Source organism: Lissotriton vulgaris, chromosome 1_1 (assembly GCF_964263255.1).
Source record: "Lissotriton vulgaris chromosome 1_1, aLisVul1.2, whole genome shotgun sequence".
NCBI lineage: Eukaryota > Metazoa > Chordata > Amphibia > Caudata > Salamandridae > Lissotriton > Lissotriton vulgaris.
In genome coordinates, this window is record NC_141685.1 from 1,084,971,137 (window position 1) to 1,084,994,618 (window position 23,482).

General features: G+C 50.0%; 1 protein-coding gene across 1 annotated transcript in view; it reads right to left on the minus strand.

The window, feature by feature from the left end:
• Positions 1 to 23,482, minus strand: part of TNRC6B (trinucleotide repeat containing adaptor 6B) — a 365,389-nt gene that overhangs the window by 78,438 nt on the left and 263,469 nt on the right. Inside the window, exon 3 of the mRNA XM_086928366.1 lies at positions 7,402 to 7,490. Coding sequence (XP_086784492.1) covers positions 7,402 to 7,490 — 89 coding nt within the window. The remainder of the gene's footprint in view (positions 1 to 7,401; positions 7,491 to 23,482) is intronic.

Here is a 23,482-nt window from a genome sequence, read left to right on the forward strand (position 1 = left end):
TTACCACAGGTTAAAAACAGAGTATTGAAAGTCGAAAGCACATGGCAAGCAAATACGCCTTCCCAAATGTTACAAATGTTACAGTATCACCAGAACAGAATTAGAGAGGAACACGATCATGAACAGAGACGTATGAAAGATACGAAAATGAAAGTACTAGTTGCCCAGTCCGTCCCAGCAGACGGTCAGAAGAGGGGTAACACACAGACTAGTCATTCTGCAGCTCCTGTTAAAGGGAATTGCAATTATTGTAAACAGCCAGGTCACTTCATAAATGAATGTGCCGTTTTGAGACACAATATTGCTACAGGCAAAACGAAAGAAAGACCGCGTCCGCCTAGACCAGAACACGTTCCACAGAATATTTCACAAAATACGCAACCGCCACAGAATGCACAGCAACAGACAGTAGCTGTACCACAAGCCCAACCTATTGCCGCAACGCAACATGTCACACAGCAAATGTACCAGTATGCACAGTCCGATTACCCCGATTATCAGCAGTATACATGAAACAGCCTAGAGAGGGAGGTTGGCTTGCCCCTTATCGAGGTTCCTGTAGATCAAGATGGTCCCTATGTACATAGTCAGGTATTAGGGAAAGACAGAAGATTTTTGATTGACACAGGGGCAAGTAGAACTACCATTAGTCATGACGAGGTTCCAGGGGCACCCCTCTCAGGCTCACAGAATGTTTCCCTTGGATTTTCAGGAAAACCTATTGTTAACGAAGTATCGAAGCCAGTTCCCCTTGCAGTTGGTCCATTGTCCCGAACTACAGATCTGTTACTTACGAAATCATGTCCTGAAAACTTGCTTGGTATTAAAACGTTAAAAGCTCTAGGAGCTGTAATATGTTGTTCTCCGGAAGGAGTGAGGTTATTTTTACGTGACTTTAAGGGTCATTACGTGTTGAGAGATTTTGATCCAAGATTGAAAAATGTTCCACAGCATTTATGGGCACAAGGTCCAACAGATGTAGGTTGTATGCACATTACTCCCTATCGTGTCACACTCAAGCAAGGTGTTGTACTGCCCCGAATCCGACAATACAAATTACCCCCCGAGGCTGTAGCAGCCTTACTGAAAATTATTGACGAGCTCATTGCCCAAGGAGTAGTCGTAGAAACCGACTCCAATGTATGTAATTCTCCAATCATTCCGGTTCTTAAACGAACTGACCCACATGCACCTCCAGTCTACAGATTGGTGATTGATCTTCGAGAACTCAATAAATGTATAATACCACAGTACCCAGTAGTCCCAGATATTTCGTCACTATTGACTGCCATAGATTCCGAAGCTGCGTTCTTCACTGTAATCGATCTTAAGAACGCCTTCTTTAGTGTCCCCATTCATCCAGAAAGCCAGTATTTGTTCGGGTTCTGTTTAAATGGCCGAAGCTTCAAATTTACACGTGCACCTCAAGGGTTCACAGAGAGTCCTAGTATTTACAGCCAAGCACTGAAAAGACAACTAGACAGTATTCACATGCCTACTGACACTGCTCTACTGCAATATGTTGATGATCTGTTAATCACCGCCCGGACCGAACGTGATTGCGAGCGCGCGTCACTGACAGTCCTGTACTTTCTGGCCGAAAAGGGGCATAAGGTATCCCCTTCGAAGCTACAATTCTGTGCCCAGCAAGTGGTATACCTTGGACACTTCCTGTCCAAGAGGGGTAGACAGTTGACACCGGATCGCATCCAGTTAATTGCACATCTGCCACAGCCCAAGACACAAAAGGAAGTACGGGCCTTTATCGGCCTCACTTCTTACTGCAGACAATGGATTCCCCAGTATGCATTTCTAGCCAAGCCACTCATACAGTTGACAACACAGGAGGCAGCGACTTCGACTGTCCTCCCTTGGACTCAGGAACACACACAAGCTTTTGACGAGCTAAAGAAAGCTTTATGTCAAGCACCTGTTTTAGCGACACCATGTTATAGCAAGCCTTTTACACTTTTTGTCACAGAACGCGATGGCACAGCATTATCTGTTCTCACACAAGATCAAGTAGGACACCACAAGCCTTGTGCTTATTTTTCTAGTACATTGGATCCAGTGGCCCAGGCTTTGCCTGCGTGCCTAAAATCAGTTGCAGCAACAGCTCTAGCAATCAGACAAAGCGACTCAATAGTGTTAGGACATCCCCTGACAGTACAGGTTCCACACTCCGTGGAAGTTCTTCTGAACCGTACCCAGACTCAACACTTGACCATAGCACGACTGACAGGTTATGAACTGACACTGTTCCAGCCACACATAGAAATCAGACGCTGCAACATACTTAACCCTGCCCCATTGTTACCCTCGAGTACAATTGATCCAGCACCACATGATTGTGTAGAAGTCATTAATACAGTGACAAAGCCCCGACAAGACTTGACAGACATCGCATTACCCGACCCAGACCTGACACTTTACGTGGATGGTTCATGTATGAGAACAAGTACAGGAGAGTTAGTGGCCGCATATGCAGTGACCACTGAAACTGAAGTAATAGAAACACATCGTATTGACACACTATCTGCTCAAGCTGCAGAGCTCATTGCTCTGACTCAAGCCTGTATACTAGCCAAGAACAAGAAAGTAAACATATACACAGATTCACAGTATGCATTCGGAGTCGTTCACGACTTCGGCGTTCTATGGGAAGAGAGAGGTTTTTTAACTTCTCACGGTACCAAGATCCAGCACGGTCCCCTCATTCAAGCTCTGTTAGAAGCAATACACTTGCCTACAGCCATAGCCATTATGAAGTGCAAAGCACATACCAAAGTCACCGACACTATTTCCCAGGGTAACGACCTGGCAGATCGAACAGCCAAACTCACAGCTCAGACAGACATACCGACTGACGTGACAAAGACTGAAGTACCTTCACTGACACATTGCCTGACAGTTAAGGATCCCACTCTAGATGTACTCGACATACAGACACATGCAACCCCAGACGAAATCAAGAAATGGACTGAACAAGGAGGGATCCATACAGATCAGGGATGGATGACGAAGGGAAGAGCCACATGGTTCCTCCCCGACTCTATGGTTCAAATCATCATTAACACAGCACATAGTCCAGCACATTTAGGAGAGAAAGCCATGTTAGACAGTTTACAGACTCTTTGGTTCAACAAACATTTACGAGCAGCAGCAAAACAGAAAGTGCGTACTTGCATGATCTGTTGTCAGTTCAATCCAGGCAAAGGCATTCCCGTGGAACAAGGTGGATTTCATCCTCCTGACCATCCTTTTGAAGTCCTCCAGATGGATTATATCCAGATGGACAGATGCCGAGGATTCAAGTATGTCCTCGTAGTCGTATGTGCTCTTTCCCGATGGACAGAAGCATATCCAGTTCCCGATTACACTGCCGCGACCACTGCCAAGCAGCTGGTTCGTGAATTCTTCCCTCGATATGGTTTGCCCCGTGTCGTGTACTCTGATAATGGTCAGCCATTCTAGTCCGAGCTTATGAAACAGGTATCACTCCTGTTAGGTTACCAGTGGAAGTTCCACTGCGTCCGACATCCTGAAGCCGCAGGTCTCGTCGAGAGACATAATCAAACCCTGAAAACACGCCTAGCAAAAGTCTGTGCAGAAAAAGGTGTAGATTGGATAGTAGCCCTGCCAGTTGCACTCTTCTATATGCGCATGGTAGCCCTTTCCAGAACCGGACTATCTCCCTATGAGGTAGTTTTCGGGCGGCCTCCCAATATGTGGGGTACGCCTATGCCGAAAAAGATCACTGATGTCGATAGTACTATGCTGACAGATTACCTAGCTTCCTTGATGTCTGCACTACAATCTTGTCGTTCACAGGTTGCGGCTGCCTTCCCGGACAGCACCCAAGTGAAACCGCATGAAGTCGTCCCCGGCGAGTATGTCTACGTGAGAAATTTCGACAGGAAAAGTCCGCTGGAACCCAGATGGAAGCAGCCAAAGTTGGTGTTGATGTCAACGAGGACCGCCGTCAAGCTGGAAGGTCGCAAGGGATGGCTGCACTCCAGCCACGTTAAGAAATTTCACGGACTGTGTCCAGAAACTCCGATTAAGGACAGCCCACTTTTGGACTCTGACTCTAAACTCCCCCTGCTAGAGAAAACTCCACACCAGGAGTATCGTTCCAAGTTGAGGTCTAGTAAGTCAGACAGCGTTTAATTGTTTAAGTCCCCCTCGGGTGAAGCGGTTAGACAGGTTTCTGACATGTATAAGATAGACCCAAGTAGTCAGAGAGATAGGCGTGGCGAAAAGAGAAAACAGTACTGTAAAGATTTGCACAGCAGATGCATTATCGCATTACTTTCTATGTTTCTTCTGAGTCTTACGATCATATGCATAAGTTTAATGCTCCATGTTTTTTTTCCCCTTGGTTCCCATGTACATGCTTCCCCTAATGGCACTGTAGAGCACACTTTTAGTGACCTGCCTCCCCATGAATTATCCTATCGTTTAGCAATGCGCAACAATACATTCATCCGTATGTTACACCATTCTCACCAGACCAGTAATGCCACCAATTGCTGGGTATGTGGCCGACTCCCTCCCTATCAGAAGTACAAGGGAGCTTTGCCCCTTTTTCCTTATCCGTTTACACACAATGGTTCGTGTGGTGCATGGTTTATTTTAATGTCGTCCCTCGATAGCGAGTCCAAGGTTTCCCAAGGCAATTGGATTTGGGGGAACCTGAATACAGTCATGAATAAAATATGCTTCCCAGACAAGGAGGGTCTTCCCCAAAGGACAGGGACCGATCTAGAAAACGAAGTGTATGGATTAGGTAATTTTACCCTTAACTTCATGATCCTGAATGTGCAGTCTGAGACTAATTCGGACTTGCCGTTTATTACCGTTTTGCCAGTAAAAGGTGAATTATGCGTCAGAAAGAATGGTTCAGTACATCTAGGACACAGTGATTGTAATACTGTGGTCGAATTCAGCGATAAAGGAAAGTCTACTTTCAAAGCTTCCCGCCATTCTTATTTTATATGTGGTCAGACAGCTTATGTACGTCTGCCCTTAGAATGGGATGGGACGTGTTATATTGCATTCCTATTGCCACCTGTTTTCCTAGCCCCGCCTGATTATCATAGAAATCCACATCTTGTACATGTAAGACATAGAAGGGAGATCAAGACCCCGATTGTCGATCAGACTGAAACTACACTAGAGCAATACACAGATTTCAATAAAGGTTTCTTTTTCTTCTTAGGTCCCATCCAGAATAGTAAATTAATACGTAGATTGACCAGAACCCTTGAAGCAGTAGTGAATGAAACTACTTCTGCTTTAGGTAACCTGACTGAAGAGCAGTCTGCTATGAGACTGGTTGTTCTTCAAAATCGCCTTGTCCTTGACGTCATCCTGGCCGATAGGGGCGGGGCTTGTAGAGTCATCGGATCTAGTTGTTGCGTTTTCATTCCAAATAACGCACCGTCGGTATACAAAGCCATCACAAGGCTTCATGAGATCGCCCACCTGATACACCAGAATCCAGGCACCTGGACTTGGTCCGGTTGGTTCTGGAGTGTGATTTCCGCTTGGGGATGGAAAGTATTGTCATTCCTAGGAATAATATTCCTTATAGTATTCAGTTGTTGTCTCTGTCTACAATGTGGGCCAGCGATCTGTGGCTTGTGTGCCACGTCATGTATTCCCCATCCAATTCCACGATCCCGAGCTCGAATGAGAAAGGACGAGCAAATGATGTTATATGAACAGATAGATGGTCTCATGAAAATAGATATATCCTGAAGGGAACGTAGGGGACAAGGAGGGAATGAGGTAAATCGAATTTTATATGACCAGGTATGTCCCCTATCGTGTACCCCAACGTCCCATGTCTATGCATGACCTCCGTGCATTTTCCCTCCATGGCCGAAAATGAAGACGCAAATGCATTTGCGTCCAACGTTAACATGTTATCTACCAAGTTCTCCAAGAAAGCAACATTAATTTGGTTTCTAAACCTATGTTGCCAACGTCTTTACATGGTGCACTTTTAACGCGAAGCCATGTTTTCCTGGCTCTGCCGAGCTAGGCCCTGAATTGAGGCTCCGAAGTCTCTTCTGTTTCTGAAAGCTGCCGTTCTGGTATGCATCCCTGACTCCTGCCTTACTTTCTACCAGCGAAGCGGTGCCCGGCTCGGCCCGTCTGCCTGCCTGCCTGCCAAGACCGTATTTTTCCTTCAAGTTATCTGTTCAGCCTCCGCGAAAACACATTCCAGTCTAGTGAAATAGGAAAACATATTCCCGGCTGCAGAGCAAAGGGCCCTGCCTTCCTGTCTCCATGCAAGTAAATTACTGCTCCCGTTACCATGGTAGGCCCATGGCCCCCGCACTCTCACATGAAGATTCATATGCACGCACTAGCATCCAGTGATGAACGGCCTCTGCCCGAGAGACCTTTTACTTCAGACACTACATCCTCCAAACATGAGATACCAGATATGTTATAGGTACAGGTTGCCCTGACATTCCAGACACCAGTCTCCTTCACTAGTGCTAAAGTCAAAGCCCCCAGTTCTCCCCAGTTACACGTCATGCTCAGTTGCGCGCGCATTCAGGTCATAGGTTTCTGCTGATCCTGCAACTTTCTCTATGCATCCACCCACATGTGACGTTTCTTATGACGTTTCTCTGACATGTACAGTGCACGCCCATGTGTACGCCTTTTTACACGCCTCCTGTTACGCACATGTGTTCTTATCTCTTTCTTTTCACCTGTTACGCCTACTGTATTGGTTTCAATCGAACTGTTTTACTATATATAATGTGTAATGTTAATAAAACGTTGAATGTCCCTTCCTGAACCTTAGTGGTGATGGAACATGATATCCAATCCTCGAGGATTTTCCATTAAAGCCCGTATGACTCAGATCCCACGGACTCTGCCTCTCGTTTGAATGAGCTGTCTTTTTATTAATAATTTTATGGAAAAATGATACGGTAAAATTAATTTACCACACACCTCTCAAGGTCTTTGCATCCAACTACCACTGGTGGGGCACACTCGACCACCCATACAGACCCTCTGTATAAACGCCCTCTAGTGCTTTCTCTACCATTGATGAGGAAGGTGTCACAGTGGCACTAGATCGAGAAGAGAAAGGGTAATGCCATGAATGGACACACTATACTGTCACAGACATTTTCTAGGGACTTACTGCCCATCAGAGGAGAGAGGAGAAATGAGGAGAGGGTACCTGTGCGCCACTTATGAAATGAGCAAGGACTGTACCAGTATCAACCAGAAACCTGGCACTGGCAATGTGGTATTAGTTCAGAGTTTTTCTAGATGCTACTGGCACAGGAAGGACTTTTACCTAGAGCAAGCACCCGAAAAGTCACTTAAAACAAACAAGCGCTTGTTTAGTGTCAGTCGCTCACTCACCTGGGAGTCACTTTCCTCCACCGTCTCTCCCTCATCCGTCTGCATGGGAAGGATGTCTGACAGGCAGCGTGGAGACAGACAGGTGCTGCCTGGAAAACAAAGTCAAGAAGAGGATTAGAGCACAGTACAGGGGGCACGTACCTCAAAGAAAGATACTGACGAATCTAAGATTCAGTGAATTACAAAAAGTGCCCATCTGCTTTTGCCCCATGAGCTATGAAGAAAGACTCTCCTCATCAGCTAACTACATGACCACAAAATTATCCTTCTCATGCCATGTACAACGCCAAGTTTGCTAGGTGTAAGGCAAACGTTCACACATAACTATAAAGAACTCTAGTGGGAGTGGGAAAGCAAACATACATAAATGAAAAGCCAAACATAGTAAATTAGGCTGAAAAGGATTATGTTACTTACCCAGTAAGCATCTGTTCTAGGCATGTAGAGCGGTAGAATCACATGCTTTGCATACTTCTGCCATCTAGTATTGGGTCTGTATGTTTGCAAGTTGTTTTTCTTCGATGATGTCATTCCAGGCACAAGGTAAAGTGACTCTTCCTTTTGGTGATAGTGCGCATGGGCATCGACTCCATTGTTAGATTGTTTTCCCGTAAGAGGGTGCGAATGGAGTAAGTGAGTGTAGTAAAGAGATGTCCATGCTTATGTAACATATATAATGAGAACTGCAATCACTACAGATATCCAGGGAGGTTGGAAGGTGCATGTGAATCTACAGCTATACATGCCAAGAACAGATGCTTACTGGGTAAGTAACAAAATATTTGAGGCATGCGTGAGGTAGATAGAAATGCTTTGCAGAGACTGTATAGCAGTATTCTCCTAAAGCGTTGGCTAACAAGTAGATGTTGCAGTTGTCTGTAAAAGTGTCTTTAGCACTGCTTGCCCTACATTGGCTTGTTGGTGTTCTAATACATTCACACAATAGTGGTAAATATGTGTGGTGCACCCCATTTTGTTGCTTTACAGATGTCCGCTATAGGAATGTTACCTAAAAAGGCCACAGTGAGTGGAATGCGCTCTAGGGAGTATAATGTTCCTTTAGCTTTTGCATATCAAGTTTGAATGCATTTGAGGGCACTAGGTGGCGCGTGACCACGATGGCCGCACACCAGTGAGGCTGCAGCCCTGCAGAGAGGGGAAATATCCTTCAACCCCACCCTAAGCCACATCTACGAACATACAACCTCACCACAAGTGGCCTGATTTACTGCTCATGCCAGCAATGTCCTTTTTATGAGAAAAGTCCAAATCAAAGCAAACGTAGCGGCCGACGACGCTGTGCGCAGACCGCTGAGTCTCGGACCTGGTACGGGGGAAAGGATACGGCAGCCAGGAAAGGCCGCGGTCGTGTGGGCCCAGAAGTTGGAGTGACGGGCGGCGGCCTACAACGATGCACCCCTGCGGATGAATGATGACCGCATCAAGAAGTGAGCACCAGCACCTGGGGGCGAGAAGTCACTAGTGCCGCAACAGGACGACTCGAATTCATCACAGGCTTTTTTCAAAACAAACCGTGCCATAGTGACACGCCGCATAACAGAGCAGGCAGCCAGCGGCTGAGCACAGACACAGGAGTTGGCTGGGAGTCGGGGTTGAGCGTGGATCAGCATTCCTGCGCATCAAGAAGGCTCCCTGCCTGCCAAATAAACGTATATTCTGCAAGCCCGATTTGCAAACTCGAACCTTTACCTACGCAAGGGGATGCTGTCATTTTAGATCGCTGAGGCCACATAGCACGAGGAAGGAACGTTCATTCTCAAGTGCCACGTGCAGTATATAAGTGCCAGAGACCCCGCCGCTGACCTGCTTTCTGCACCAGTAGCCCTAGCGCGAATAGCACACAGCTGCTGCACTCTGCCAACAGCACACTTCAGACGTCTGATGAGCGGCCATTTTAGATCGCTTGGACTTAAACATTAAACTGCAGCACTCGCCACAAGAAGTTACTAGGACCATCAATCTCCCTTTTGCACCAGTGTGCTTCACAATACATTGCCAGATATCCATTTGAGCCCCTGGATACTCGGCGTGACCCTAGTGCCCTCTGCAGCGCACTTAGTGACTTGGACTCTTCTCGCGGTCGTGAAATTCCAGGTATACGCCGTTGTGCGAATATTACACAGACATTGTGTGCACACACTTAGTGGGGGCCAAGGTGGAGGACGGATTGCCGATTGCACTGGCTAGAGCCACGAGCATCGTTTATATGCACTGCGCTGTTGGAGCTGATCGCTAAGGCCTTCACGCAGTGGGTTCTAATAGAGGCAGCCTCGAGACACTGACCAGCGCCAAACCACTGACGGAGCTTCGTGAGTTCTCACCCTGACTACATCATTTTTTTTTTTTTTTTAATATATTTTTATTGCAGGAATCAGTAAATCGTTACAAAATCGACCAGCATTATATCACAAGCAATATCAGCGAAATACAACCCTCTGTCCCCGCGCCGTAAGTTTCTTACACAGCCATCCGGCCCACAACCCTGGGGTCGGGCGGCGAAATTCAATGGGGGCTCAGAAGGATGTCAGACCTGGTCCGGATGATCCACTGTCCGTCATCTGCTTTTCCAAACAAGCCTATAAACCCAAAAGGAAAACCCCCACCCTCAAAACACTACTAACCAAAGTAAACCCCACCCAACCCCGCCACCAGCGCCTGGTAACAACCGCAACAGGATCTGCTATGGGACCCACGGGGAAAGCAACAGGACTAACAGTGCAATCGTTTATCGGGACATGGGGCGAGTCGCTTCTTCACCTTCAGAGTCGCTGGGGGCGCAATAATCCCTAAGGGCCTGCACTAACGTTTCCCACTCCAACGCTGCCTCCTGCGCCTTCTCATTACGCTGCCTCCAAGCCAGTTGGTATCTCAGCGTGCTCTCCCCCGCCGCCCACTTCAAGAGCTCGCTGTGCCATCGGCTTCCTGTCGGACCAACTCGTGCCTTCCAGTTCCTGGTCACCTCTCGTTTAGCAAGGAGGAGCCCTAGGTCAATAAATTTGCTGGAAATTTTATTCTTGGGGGTATGAGGGAACCAGTGCAGGAGTCCCACCGCCGCATCAAATGATAAGGACCTCCCCGTCACCTCCTCCAGGGTCTTCCCCACTTCTACCCAGTAGGATGACAATCCCGGGCAGGCCCATAGCATGTGGAGGAGGTCCGCCTCCTGAGCTGGGCACCTAGGGCAATCCGCCGAATTCGTGGCAAAATATCGCCTAATTTTCACCGGGGTCAGATATGCTCTATGGAGCACGTAATAGTGGACCAGCTGAAAGCAGGCGTGGCGTGTGCCCTTCCAGGCTCGCCGCACCAATTGGGACCAGGTCGTCTCCGGGATCTCCCTGCCAATGTCCTCCTCCCAGCGGTTTCTCAAAGTAGTGAGAGGAGCCAATCCTTTGTTGATCAGTCTGCCGTAAAGGCAAGTGACCGCCTTCACCGTGCCCGCAGACATCATCACGTATTGGCACACCGGAGATAAAGTGGGTTCCTCCTGCCCGCTTTTCCAGTGCGCCTGGATCGCTCGGACAATGGCCGAGTGCAGCAGAAAGTCGCCACGGGGGATCTTGAAGCGATCAATAAGCTCCTGAAAGGGCAAGAGCGCCCCGTCCTCATACAGATCCCCAACTAGCTGTAAGCCGGCGTCCTCCCAGGCCGCCAATCGTGACCAATCGCCTCCATGGGGGAGGGCCGTCAGCATCCCCAAAGGTATTTCGGGCGCATACGGTGTTCTCAGATGGCCTCGGGCGTGAGCTCGGTTCCAACACAGGCGAACGGTCCGCTCCTCCAGCGACAAGTCCCGTAGGGCCAAACGTTGTCGCAGCGCTATGAAGGAGAGAACATGCCTGGCCATGCCCGTCCCCCTTCTGTCTTCCGGGCCCCGGAATTCCCGGGCGATCTCCTGGGTGAAGGTCTGGAGCTGCGCCGCCAGATAATACTTTTCAAAGTCCGGCACCGCAAGCCCACCTTCATCTTTCGGCCTCATCAGGGTCTTGAGGGCCACCCGACGGCGGCCCGAGCCCCAGAGGAATCCGACTATCATAGATCTTAGTAGTCGAAACGTGGCCGGTGGGACCCAGATCGGCAGTGTCCGGAAATAATATAACAGCCGGGGAAGCGCAACCATTTTAAGCAGAGCGATCCGCCCCGCCACCGAGAGCGGCAGCGTGGCCCAGAAGTCCATACAGCCTCGAAGTGCTCGAGTGCTGCGGGCAATGTTCCCATCCAGGAGGTCGGATGGGTCGTGATAGACGTATACCCCAGGTACTTAAAGCAGTCGGGTTCCCATCTGATCTCCCTAATTAGAGTAGGGGCGGGGGCGCCCTTGCGAACCGGGAAAAGACAGGTCTTGGACCAATTCACCCGGAGGCCCGAGACCTCCCCAAACTCCGTGAGCGCCGTCGCCGCTCCATGCAGGGCGTCGAGCGGGTCCTCTAGGAAGAGCAACAGGTCGTCTGCATACAGCGAAACGTAGTGCGGGCCCGAAGGCGTCCACAGGCCCGTATAATGGGCTCCCGATCGAAGATGCAGCGCGAGTGGCTCCACCGCCAGCGCAAAGAGAAGTGGGGACAACGAACACCCCTGCCTCGTGCCTCGTTCCACCGGATATTGTGAGGAAATCAGTGGTCCCGCCCGGACCCTGGCCGATGCAGAGGCATAGAGAACCGTGGTCCATCTGACGAAGCCCTCACCGAGGCCGAATCTCCGTAGCACAGTGCAAAGGTAGTCCCACTCCAGGCTATCAAAAGCCTTCTCTAGGTCCACCGATAAGACAACCGGGGACGGGGCATCCACAAACGGTTCCCCTAGCAAGCGGAACAACCTGCGAATGTTCATAGTCGTGTTACGCCTAGGGATAAAACCTGCTTGGTCCTCATGCACCAGGGAGCTCATGTGTCCCAGCAGCCTCGAGGCCAAGATACTGCTCAGTATTTTATAGTCAACCGTCAGCATCGATAAGGGACGGTAAGACCCCGGGTCGGACGAGTCCCTTCCTGGCTTGAGGAGAGGAACCACCAACGCCTCACACATCGAGCTCGGGAGCCGCCCCAGCCTCTTCGCCTCTCTGTAGACTACCAATAACCTAGGGGCTAGGAGGTCAGCATAAGCTGCATAAAACTCCACAGGCAGGCCGTCCAGGCCCGGGGTCTTATTCCTCGCCATCCGTTTAATAGCACTGCGGATCTCTCCCAATTCTATGTCGGACCCCAGGGCTTTCGCCACTTCTTGCTCCACTGTTCGGAGTTCCAGTGGCCGTAAATAATTATCGAGCAGGTCAGGGTCTCGGGCTGAGCGACTGCGGTACAAACGTTCGTAATAATGCCGGTAGCAGCTGAGAATCTCCGGCTGAGTGTACACCTCGGTTCAGTCTGCCTTACGCATACATGTCGTCAATGAGGACTGACGCGTAGGGTTGGCCAACCATGCCAGCAACGCGTTCGATCCATCCCCCTCCGCGATGGACCGGACCGTATAGGCCTTGTAGTCAAAACAGCGAAGCCGTTCGACCTCCGCCGCCACCGTCTCCCTCGCCTCCGCCGTGCGTACCTGTAATTCAGGGCGCCCGGGGCGGCGAATTTCCAGCTCGCGGAGTTTCCGGTCCGCTGCATCTAGGTCGGCCAGGATAACTCGCCTCATGCCTACCTTTTTAGAAATACAGTAACCCCTCACCACTACCTTAAAAGCGTCCCACTCTAACGCTCTTGTACTCGCGGTGCCGCCGTTGGACGCAAAGTACTCTGATACCTTATCACCTAGGTCCGCCCTGAAAACACTGTCCTCAAGAATCTCGGGCCGTAATTTCCAGGTGGGCACTGCCGGCGCCCCGGGGAACCAGCGAAGGTCCAGCAGGAGGGGGTTATGGTCTGAAATGGTTCTAGACAAGTATTCAGACCGGACCGCTGCCGAAAACAAGTTCGGGCGAGCCAAGAAATCCGTCCAGTCTAACATGCAACTCATGGAGGCTCGAGAAGTATGAATAGTCCCTAGATGTGGGGTGGTGCGCCCTCCAGATATCCGTTAGACCCCAGTGGGTCTGCCAGTCCTTACGACCCTTAGCCATGCGACGAACCGGAGAATCGGGAAGGGGTGGATGCGAGCGGTCAGTGTCTACGTCCACTACTGAGTTGAAATCTCCCCCGAGCAGAAGGGGCCCGGAGAAGAAGTGGGCCAACGAGCCCGATAACCTGGAAAGGAAGGCAGTCTGGTCTATATTAGGAGCGTACACACAGCAAACGTTCAAGTCCCTCCCTCCCAAGGTCCCCGAAATAGCCACGTAGCGCCCCTCTGGATCTATCACTGTTTTCGTGACCTGGAAGGGGACCCCAGCTCTAACCCATATCAGCGCCCCTCTGGCATACGCGGAGTACGATGTGCAAAAGACCTGCCCCCTCCATCTACGCTGTAGCGCCGCCCCTTCCGCCTTGTTCAGATGAGTTTCCCATCCAAACCATACCCTCCAACAACCCAATAACCCCTACTAATCCTGCGGTCGCCACCGTAGGAAGGCCTTAAGGGCCAGGTGCGGGCCGGGCGGAGGCAGTGGGCCCTCGACGCTCAGGCTACCAGGACTAAAACAAGCCCAAAACAGTGCCGAAAACCCTCGGGGCAAAAACAGGGCACCCCACCCTCCCTGCACCCGTTGTCAGCATCAGTTGACGGCATCCGCCACCCCCCTGCCGGGCCCCCTCCCAAAATGAGGTAGCTCACCCAGTTACCCCTGTCCATCCAGAAGGTCTTCCACCGATTTCGGTGTGATCACCGGTGTATGGGCGCTATCAGTCACCGAGTCCTCGGAGTCCGTTGGTGCCCCCTCGTCACCCGGGTCTGCTTCCTCTTCAATGGCATCGTCCCGCGAGCCAGATAACGCAGATAACACCTCCAGCACTCCCCTCCGCTCCGTCGACGTCTCTGCAGTTGAGGGCCCCCCCGAGCGGCCACGGCGACTCCTAATCCTCCTGGATCGCCGTCTCTGTTCCGGCTCCTCCGCCTGCTGGGATGAGGAGCCGAAGCCATCTTTCCCCGCTCTATAAAGCTCGAGCCAGGCACAGACATCCTCCGGGGTGTCGAAGAATTGAGTCTTGTCATCGACAATGATGCGGAGCCTTGCAGGATAAAGGAGCGAGTACTGGATGCCCTCGCTCCTGAGCTCGCGCTTGACCGCCAGGAAGGAGAACCGCCTGCGTTGAGTTTCGTAGGTGTAATCCGGGAAGATGTTCACCTGACTGTTCGCCACTTTGAATGGACCATTATGTCTGGCGGCATTGAGGATTAAGTCTCTGTCCCGAAAGTGCAATAACCGCGCCACCACTGGTCTCGGGGCACGTCCCTGCTGCGGTGGCCGCGCCGGGACTCTATGGGCACGCTCCAAGGTGTAGAAGGAGGATAGCCCCTCCGGGGCCACCGTGTCACGGAGCCAGGCCTCCAAGTATGCCACCATGTCGCCATCCTCTATCTTTTCCGGAAGGCCCACCACACGGATGTTGTTCCTCCTGTTGCGGCCTTCCGCATCCTCCGCTCTCTGCTCCAGGGTCGCAATCCGGGATAAGGCATCCTTCATAGTCGCAGCCAAGGTTCGCTGCGCCGGCTCCAAGGTTTTCACCGAGCTCTCCACTTCCTTGACCCGGTCGGAAAGTTTGCCGTGGTCCGCTCTAAGGAGACCGAGGCTCGTCGCTACCTGGGCAATGTCCTGCTGGAGGGCCGATCGCGTGGTCGCTATCGCCTCTAGGACGCGGTCAAATTGCTGTTGCATCGATGCACCACCAGAACTCTCTGGGTCCCCACGTTCCTCTTTGTCCTGGGTCTCCGAGTCTGAGGCGGCTGGGGTAGTCCCCTTGGCTCCTCTAGGTTTCCCCATGTCGCCGGGGGCACTCCGTGCTGGTCCAGGAGCAGGCGTCTCCGAGTGTAGGCTCCGGCTACGACTCTCCCGGTTACTGGACCTCAAATCGAGTACCGGAGATCTCCTTCTCCAGGGCCTGTTGGACCTCCTCCGCCTCGGCTCGCGCCACCACCACGGCGTCCGAGGGCACCGATGAGGGGGCGGAGACAACCGCCGCCAGGTCGGGCAGGCCCGCACAGCCGCTAAAGTCCCGGGGTGAGGGTCACCAACTCCACCTGACGATTTGTGGCGCCAGAGTGTCGCGCCTCCCATGGAAGTGGACTGGCCAGGAAAATTTTGCTAGGTGCGGTGTCGTGAGTGGGGCCACCGCCGGGATCACCAGACGTCCGCCCGCGGGATCCACTATAGCGTGGGCATCCGCCCAGTCACCCAACCGAGTGCATTCTCGTTGTAAAAAGTCCGATCTGACCGATATCCAGAACACAGATCACTGGGGGATGGCAAAGCCGGGGGCGAGACGCCGCCGGCGACGCTCCTCCAATTCAATGGATCCGGCCAGGGGGACAATGAAGTCCGGGCGCCATGTTGGGTCGCACTCCGCAACTCCGCAAACTTCGGTTTTACGCCGGATCATCACTCGCTCAGGCCGCGCCAAGGGCCCTGGCAGGTCTCTGTCGGTCTGTTCAGCAGAATGCGGGGTCTGGGGTGCCCCGCAGCCTCCGATTTACAGGATAATCACGGGCTCAGTCCCGGAGCCGAGCTCTCAGGCGACCATAGCCATCGGCGCCCAAGCCACGCCCCCCTCACCCTGACTACATCATGGGGCTCACCGACACCAAACAAACTAAAATGTCATTTGAAACACGCAAAACACCCAGGTCTAACTCGGCGGAACTCAGAGACTCTGATACCACAGACACTCCAGAGGAGGACTGGTAAACGCTTCTACTTGGCATGAACGAAGCAAAGCGTCACATCCATAGACGCTAAAATAGACACAATGAACATGCGGATGGACTCTGTGGTTACTAAATTAGATCAACATGAACAACACCTTAAAGAAGCAGAAAAAAGAGTGTCTGACCTGGAGGACGGCGCCACGGCGAGCAGGGGTTAGATATCACAAATGGATAAGGTGCTCAGGATCATCGCAGACAAGAAAGAAGACTTGGAGGCTCACTCCAGGAGAAACAATGTGGGCCTGACAGAATCGACCAATACAGGCCGTATGGAGGACTTCATTGAGAAGCTAGTTGTAGATTTGTACGGCAGAGACTCCTTCCCAGCACATCTCACAGTGGTTCCATGATTGCACGCTTTTTAAATTATCGTGAGAAGGATGCGGTCCTACGCCTGACCCGTGAAAAGAAACAAGTTCACTAGGAGAATAGTACTCTGGCGTTCTTCCCGGACTTTACGCAAACAGTACAAGACGCCAGGCGATAATTTACTGCTGTTACGAAAAGTTCCAAGCGCAAGATATCCCCTAGGCCATGATGGACCTGGCGAAATTGAAGATAACACATGAGGGGAAACCGCATTACTTTCAGAATCCGCAGCAGGCAAAGGACTACCTCAAACAAAACCGTCGTACAGCATCCATGGACGCGGGAGCATGTGGGCGCTCCATATCCCAATCTCCTCTATCAAACCCAGATTGAGGCACATAATTTACAGCTGAACTTTCGTGACTCTCATTGGTGATCGGAATTTGAAGAACTGGTCTACATTGGTGAAGTATTGACATAACTAATGTGTTGTAATATGTCCTGCTCGGCCACTTGCCTCCGTACCGCCACAGCCGTTAACGGATGGCCAATGGGAACTCAGCTGCACACAGACAGAAGCAATCACAGGCAACAGTAGGCTACGCCTCATTCATTTTAAATTCTTGCACCGATTAGATCACACCCCGACTAAACTACACAGAAACCACCTCCGAGACAACGACAAGTGTACACGTTGCGGGAGGGAGCAGATTTCCTGCATTTAGCGTGGAGTTGCCCCCAGGTAGTAGACTACTGGACACAGATTTTTGAAGGGCTGTCAACCATTAGAGGTGTCCAGATGACACCATGCCCACTTGTAGCCCTTTTGAGTTTATCTCAAGACATAAATACAGTGCACAAAAAGTTCTTGGCAAAGGGTTTGTTATTGGCGAAACGTCAGGTGGCGTGCAAATGGGGTAAGGCCGGGCTCCCAAGTTTAAAGACTGAATACACACTATGTTCCCTTGGCAAGATCACATGCATTACTACTCAGAACAATTACCTACTAAGCCGTGCCCAAAAGATATTTGGGGTCCGCTCACCTCCTTTCTTCTCACACAAGAAACAAACTGAGAGGAAGTCCGGGAGGGAGAGGGTATGGAAATGGAGAGCGATGCCAGGCCTACGGCCCGATCCCTGACCCCACAAGGGGAATTTGATGCATTATGATTCTGTAAAGAGAAAGCGCCAAAGGAATCAATCAATAGGTTGGAAGTGTTCAGACCCTCATTTCTATCCTCACTGTAGCAGAGGCTGCTGTTGTTGGTTTAAGTCTAAGATGCATTTGCAATGTATTTGTAATACATATCTTCACGACCTTGTGTATGATGTAGCGTGTTTCCACTTGCAAAATATGACAATATGCTGTACTGCTAAAGACTGGACTGTATTTCGCTGTCTCTGTACTGCGCCAAAGTTACTCGGGAGGGGGGGGGGGGGGTGTCGGGGGAATGTTAACGCTTTACACATAATGGTACAGGAAGGTGTTAATTACATGTGTAATATCTTGTGACATTTGATTTGTGGGCTAGATTACACTGATGTACCGTACAACTTCTCAAAGGTTTAAATCCATCTTGAAATTCCAGATTTAGAGATAGGATTGCCATTGTGAGGTGGTGCAAATGCAACAAACAGTTGCTTTGTTTTACAAAAATCTTTTGTCCTTTCAAATATAATACAATAACGCTCTTCTGACATCAAGTATGTGAAGAGCTCGTTCTGCTACAGAATCAGGCTGAGGGAAGAACACAGGCAAATCAACTGATTGGTTAAGATGAAAAGCAGAAACTACTTTAGGTATGAATTTTGGGTTGGTGTGAAGAACTACTGTATCTTTATAACACTGAAAGAAGGGTCCTTCTAAGGTTAATGTCTGTAGCTCACCAATTCTCCTTACTGAAATGATTGCAATGAAGAAGGCAAATTTCCATGAAAGGAACTGTAAAGGACAATTGTAATGGTTCAAAGGGTGGACCCATGAGTGTTGTAAGTACAATGTTGAGATTCCATACCGGTGCAGGAGGCATTCTGGGTTGTATTACTCTTTTTAAGCCTTCCATAAAGGCTTTAATCACGGGGACTTTAAACAAAGATAAAAGCTGTCTGTTTTGCAAATATGCAGCTACTGCTGCAAGGTGCAATAGAATAGATGTGTAGGCTAGATTAGTTTGCTGTAGGTGCAGAAGATAAACAATATTTTGAACAGAAGCATCTAGAGGATTAATTTAGTTATTACAATAGACAAAAAATTGTTTACATTTTGCTGCATTACAAACTCTGGTAGTGGGCTTTCTTGCTTCTTTTAGAATAGTCATACAGTTTGATGGCACATTTAACTATCTAACCTTTATGACTTCAGGAGCCAAATCGCTAAGTTGAGCTACTTGGGGTTTGGGTGTCTGATTTCTCCACAGTTCTGAGTGAGAAGGTTGGAAATGAGGAGCAGCTTTTGGTAAGGAACTACAGAGATTTCCAAAAGTGTGGTGTACCATGGTTGCCGGGCCCATGTGAGAGCAACAAAAATCAGTGTGAGCGATGTATTCTTGAGCTTTCGAACCAGAAATGGAAGGAGTTGGAGATGCGGAAGAGTTCTGACAGTATGTATAGGTTTAACACCCTGGGAGAGAAAAGAGAGTACACCCCTGAACCTTGGTACTGTATGGAACTGGTTCTATGGCTCCCTTTTGTAAGAGAGATTGCACTTATTGTTTGAGTAACTGTAAATGGTCTCACAATAGTTTACAAGTGCAGGGTGGAATATCTGGAGGATCGGTGGTAAGCTCCAGGCAATAACCATGTCAGATAAGATCAATCACCCATTTGTTGGATGTTATGTCTTGCCAAATAGGAAGAAACTGTTGAAGTCTTCCCCCAACAGGTGTTAAATAATCAGGGGGGGGCTATTGTTGGCAAGTCTCTGTTTGTTGGGAGAAGGGGAGTTACGTGTTGCAGCACCTCTGCCCCACCTTTGGAATTGTTTCCTCCATAAAAACCTATAGAGTGAGATGATTTGAGTATTGCCCTTATTCGTGAAAGCATATGGGTCTGAAGATGTTGTTTTCGAGTCTCCTCTCTAGAAAAAGCGGCTAAAGGAGCCTCTATTTGATGGAGACTGGAGCGCTCCCATGTACTTTGCCACTTCAGTGCCCTTTTTCATTTTGTCATTCATTCAAAAATCTTTATTCGGTTTAAGAAACCATAAAAGATACAAATTAATAAGAGATCAGATGTTAAGATTGCCCACAATTCGATTTGGGGCTGATGGGGCGACAGGTACTCTGCGAGTTTGGAAGGTGGGTGGTTGGGGACCCACTTGGCAGGGTGGGGGGTGAGGGTTGGGGAGGGGGGTGTTGGTTCTAGGGGAAGTTTATGTTTGGCTCATCGTGATTATACTCCATATGGAGGGTTGTCTGGTTTTACAGAAATGCAGTGGGACATGAAGGGTCCGAGAAAGTGTAGGCCCCCCTTCCACGAATGGGTGAACAGGCACAAATATGGACATGGAACGTCAATGGTCTGGGCAACAAAATTAAGCGGACTCTAGTGCTGCAGCACATGAAACGGCACTCCCCTGACATAGTTCTCCTTCAGGAGACACATTTGCGCTTTAACAGATGTAAGGCCCTAGACCGCTTCGGCTACAAGATGGTGTCCATTCTGGGTTTACATCTGGCTCTAGGGAAGAGGGGATCTAAGTTTGAAAAATGCCCTGCCAATGGTAATTACAGGCCCATGGACAGAAGACTCTGGGTGTTTGGCGGCCGTAGCGGCCAGATGGGAGGGGCGAACAATAGTGATGGGCTCGTGTTACATCCCACCCGACCTGCATGCCACAACGTACACAAAACTAGTAACCTTCCTGGCGGACCTTCCCCGGGGAACTACTGTACTAGGCGGGGATACCAATGCAGTCATGGATGCAGACTTAGATCGTTCAACCGAGAGGCAGGGCTCCAGGGTGAATCTGGCTTGCAGGGCTTAGTCACAGCTATGGGACTTAGTGACCTATGGCGCACACATCATCCCTCGCACAGGCATTACACCTTCTACTCAGCAGGGCATGGGTCCTTCTCAAGGTTAGATCACGTCCACTATCTACTCCAAGCTCATACATAACATGCCTGACCCATTGGTGTCTCTGCAGGAAAGATGGGAGGGGGACGTTGGGGCCCTGGAAGATGAGGATTGGCAGGATGCCCTATAAAGCCCTGCAAAATCACAATCATGACTAGGTTCCGCCTTGTACAATTAAAAATTCTGTACCAGGTGTATTATCCCCACACTCAACTGTACTCTTGGGGAAAGAGCCTATCCCTCCCTCTGTGCGAGGGGATGCCAGGGGGAGGGCACATTTTACCATATTCTATGGGTATGTCCGGAGATAGTGCCTTCTGGACCAGAGTAGCAAACACAATGGAAGCAATAGTGGTATCGCCGGTCCCAGTAAAGCCCAGGTGGCTATACTCTTGAACAAGGGAGCCACGGACTGGTCCAGAGATAATGAGATATGGCTGGCAATGACAGCCGGGGTGGCGAAAAGAAACATAGAAAGTGGCTGGGGGGGCGCAGGCACCTCCACAATGGCACCAATGGCTGCGGGACCTAGACTGGTGTCACAGAGCCGCGGAAACCATATACAAGTCCAGGGGCTATGCCAAGAAATGGAGGAAAGTATGGGGGCCTTGGCGGTAATACGGAGCCACAAGGGGCGGGTGAGGGCAGGGGGTATAAGTGTAATCAGTCCAATGTATAAAATTTTCTGCCTCCGACTTTATGATGAAATGTTGTTCTCCTTAATGCCACATAAACACTGCTATTTGTTGAGCGAGAATATGAGCAAAGTTAATAAAAAGTTTAAGAAAAAAAAAAAGAATGCCCACAATTACATTAGTCATCTTCATAGTCGGTCTAAAACCATTAGCTCAATAAAAGACAATTAAAATACAAATAAAAAAGTATTTGATTTCCTGATCTATTCATTAAAGAGGGCTAAAGTATATTCCAGGCTGGGAATAGAACACATTAGATGGTAGCCAATCCTGCATGGGTTCAAGACAGAGTAAAGTGCAAATTCTGTGAAGTGTCCTGTTTCATTTTCCCTAAAGCCTGATCGACTTCAGGACGAACAGGTGTTGCTTGCTAAAAGGGGTATTTAAAATGGATTACAGAACCTCTGGTTTAACACCATCGATGCTAGTGTTATTTTCCTCCTGTGCTGGCACTTATGTATTCCCATTGTTCATGACGAGCTCAGCTCGTCATGAGTGTATGGAGGTGTACATCATGACGAGCTGAGCTCGTCATGAGCGTCGAAGGAGTTAAACTCCGAAATCCTAAGCCATGCATGCCGTCGAACAAGTTACTTACCTTCGGTAACGATATATCTGTAAGAAACATTAGTTAGTGTTAGATTCCTTACCTTAGAATATCCCCAGGCTTCAGTCTGGATCCGGAAACTTTTGCGTAGCAGTACCCCTGCGCGTCGGTAGGCGTCGTCTGCAGGCGTCCCCTGCGGCTCCGCGTCCGTCGTTGGCGTCGTGCGCCGTGATGACGTCGCTGGAGTATATAGACGCCGCCTCCGCGCGCTGACGTCAGTTCTTTGCACACAGCATTTCCGCGCCAGGAGACGCAGAGCCATGAGAGAACCAACACTGGTGCCATGTAAAAACTAGGGCCCTGAAAGGGATGACCTTAACCCTAGGTATCAGTTCGCAGAACTGGGAGGATGGGTGGGTTCGGTAAGGAATCTAACACTAACTAATGTTTCTTACAGATATATCGTTACCGAAGGTAAGTAACTTGTTCATCTGAAAGAAACACGTTAGTGTTAGATTCCTTACCTTAGAATACATACCCCAGCAATACCAACCCCGGTGGTGGGTCTGCGAACCAATACAAAACTACACCAGAAAGTCCTGGAGGACAGAACGGCCAAAGAAGCCATCCCTCCGGACTTGACTGTCCAGGCAGTAGTGCCTCGCAAAGGTGTGCAGCGAGGCCCACGTAGCCGCTTGGCAAATGTCCTGCAAGGGGACTCCCCGGCCCAGGGCAGTAGTAGCCGCCGTGGCCCGAGTGGAATGGGCCCTCAGCCCAACAGGAGGCTCCTTCCGAGCCAAAGAGTAGCACGCTTTGATGCAGAGGACGACCCATCGAGAGATGGTTCGCTTACAAACCGCCCGTCCCTTCTTCGCACCCACGTAGCCAACAAACAGTTGGTCATCCACCCGGAACTGGCGTGTGCGATCCATGTAGAAGGAAAGCGCACGTTTTGAGTCCAGACGGTGGAGCCGCTCTTCATCCTTTGAAGGATGCGGAGGCGGGAAGAAGGAAGGGAGGGTGATGGACTGCCCGATGTGAAAGGCCGAAACAACCTTGGGCAGGAAAGAAGGTCTAGTCCTCAGAACCACCTTGTCAGGATGGATGGACAGGAAAGGAGGTTGGACAGAAAGAGCCTGGAGCTCACTCACTCTCCTGGCAGAGGTGATGGCAACCAGGAAAGCCGTCTTTAAAGTCAGGAGACGGAGAGGACAAGAATGAAGGGGCTCAAAGGGAGCACACATCAGGAAAGTCAGAACCAGGTTCAAATCCCACTGAGGCATCACAAACGGAACAGGTGGAAACACGTGAGTGATGCCTTTCAAGAATCGAGTTACAATCGGGGATTTGAACAAAGAAGGCTGATCAGGAAGCCTCAAAAAGGCTGAAAGGGCAGAAAGGTAGCCCTTGATAGTGCCCAGAGCAGAGCCCTGCTGGGCAAGAGAAAGAAGAAACAGAAGAACCTCCGAAAGAGGGGCAGAAAGAGGATCCACAGCCTTTGCTGTGCACCATGCCACAAATCTGTTCCACCGACAGGCGTATACCGACTTAGTGGAGGGACGCCTGGCTGCCAGAATAACATCACAGACTTCAGGAGGCAAGTCAAATGGCCTCAACTGCCGCCGCTCAATCTCCAAGCATG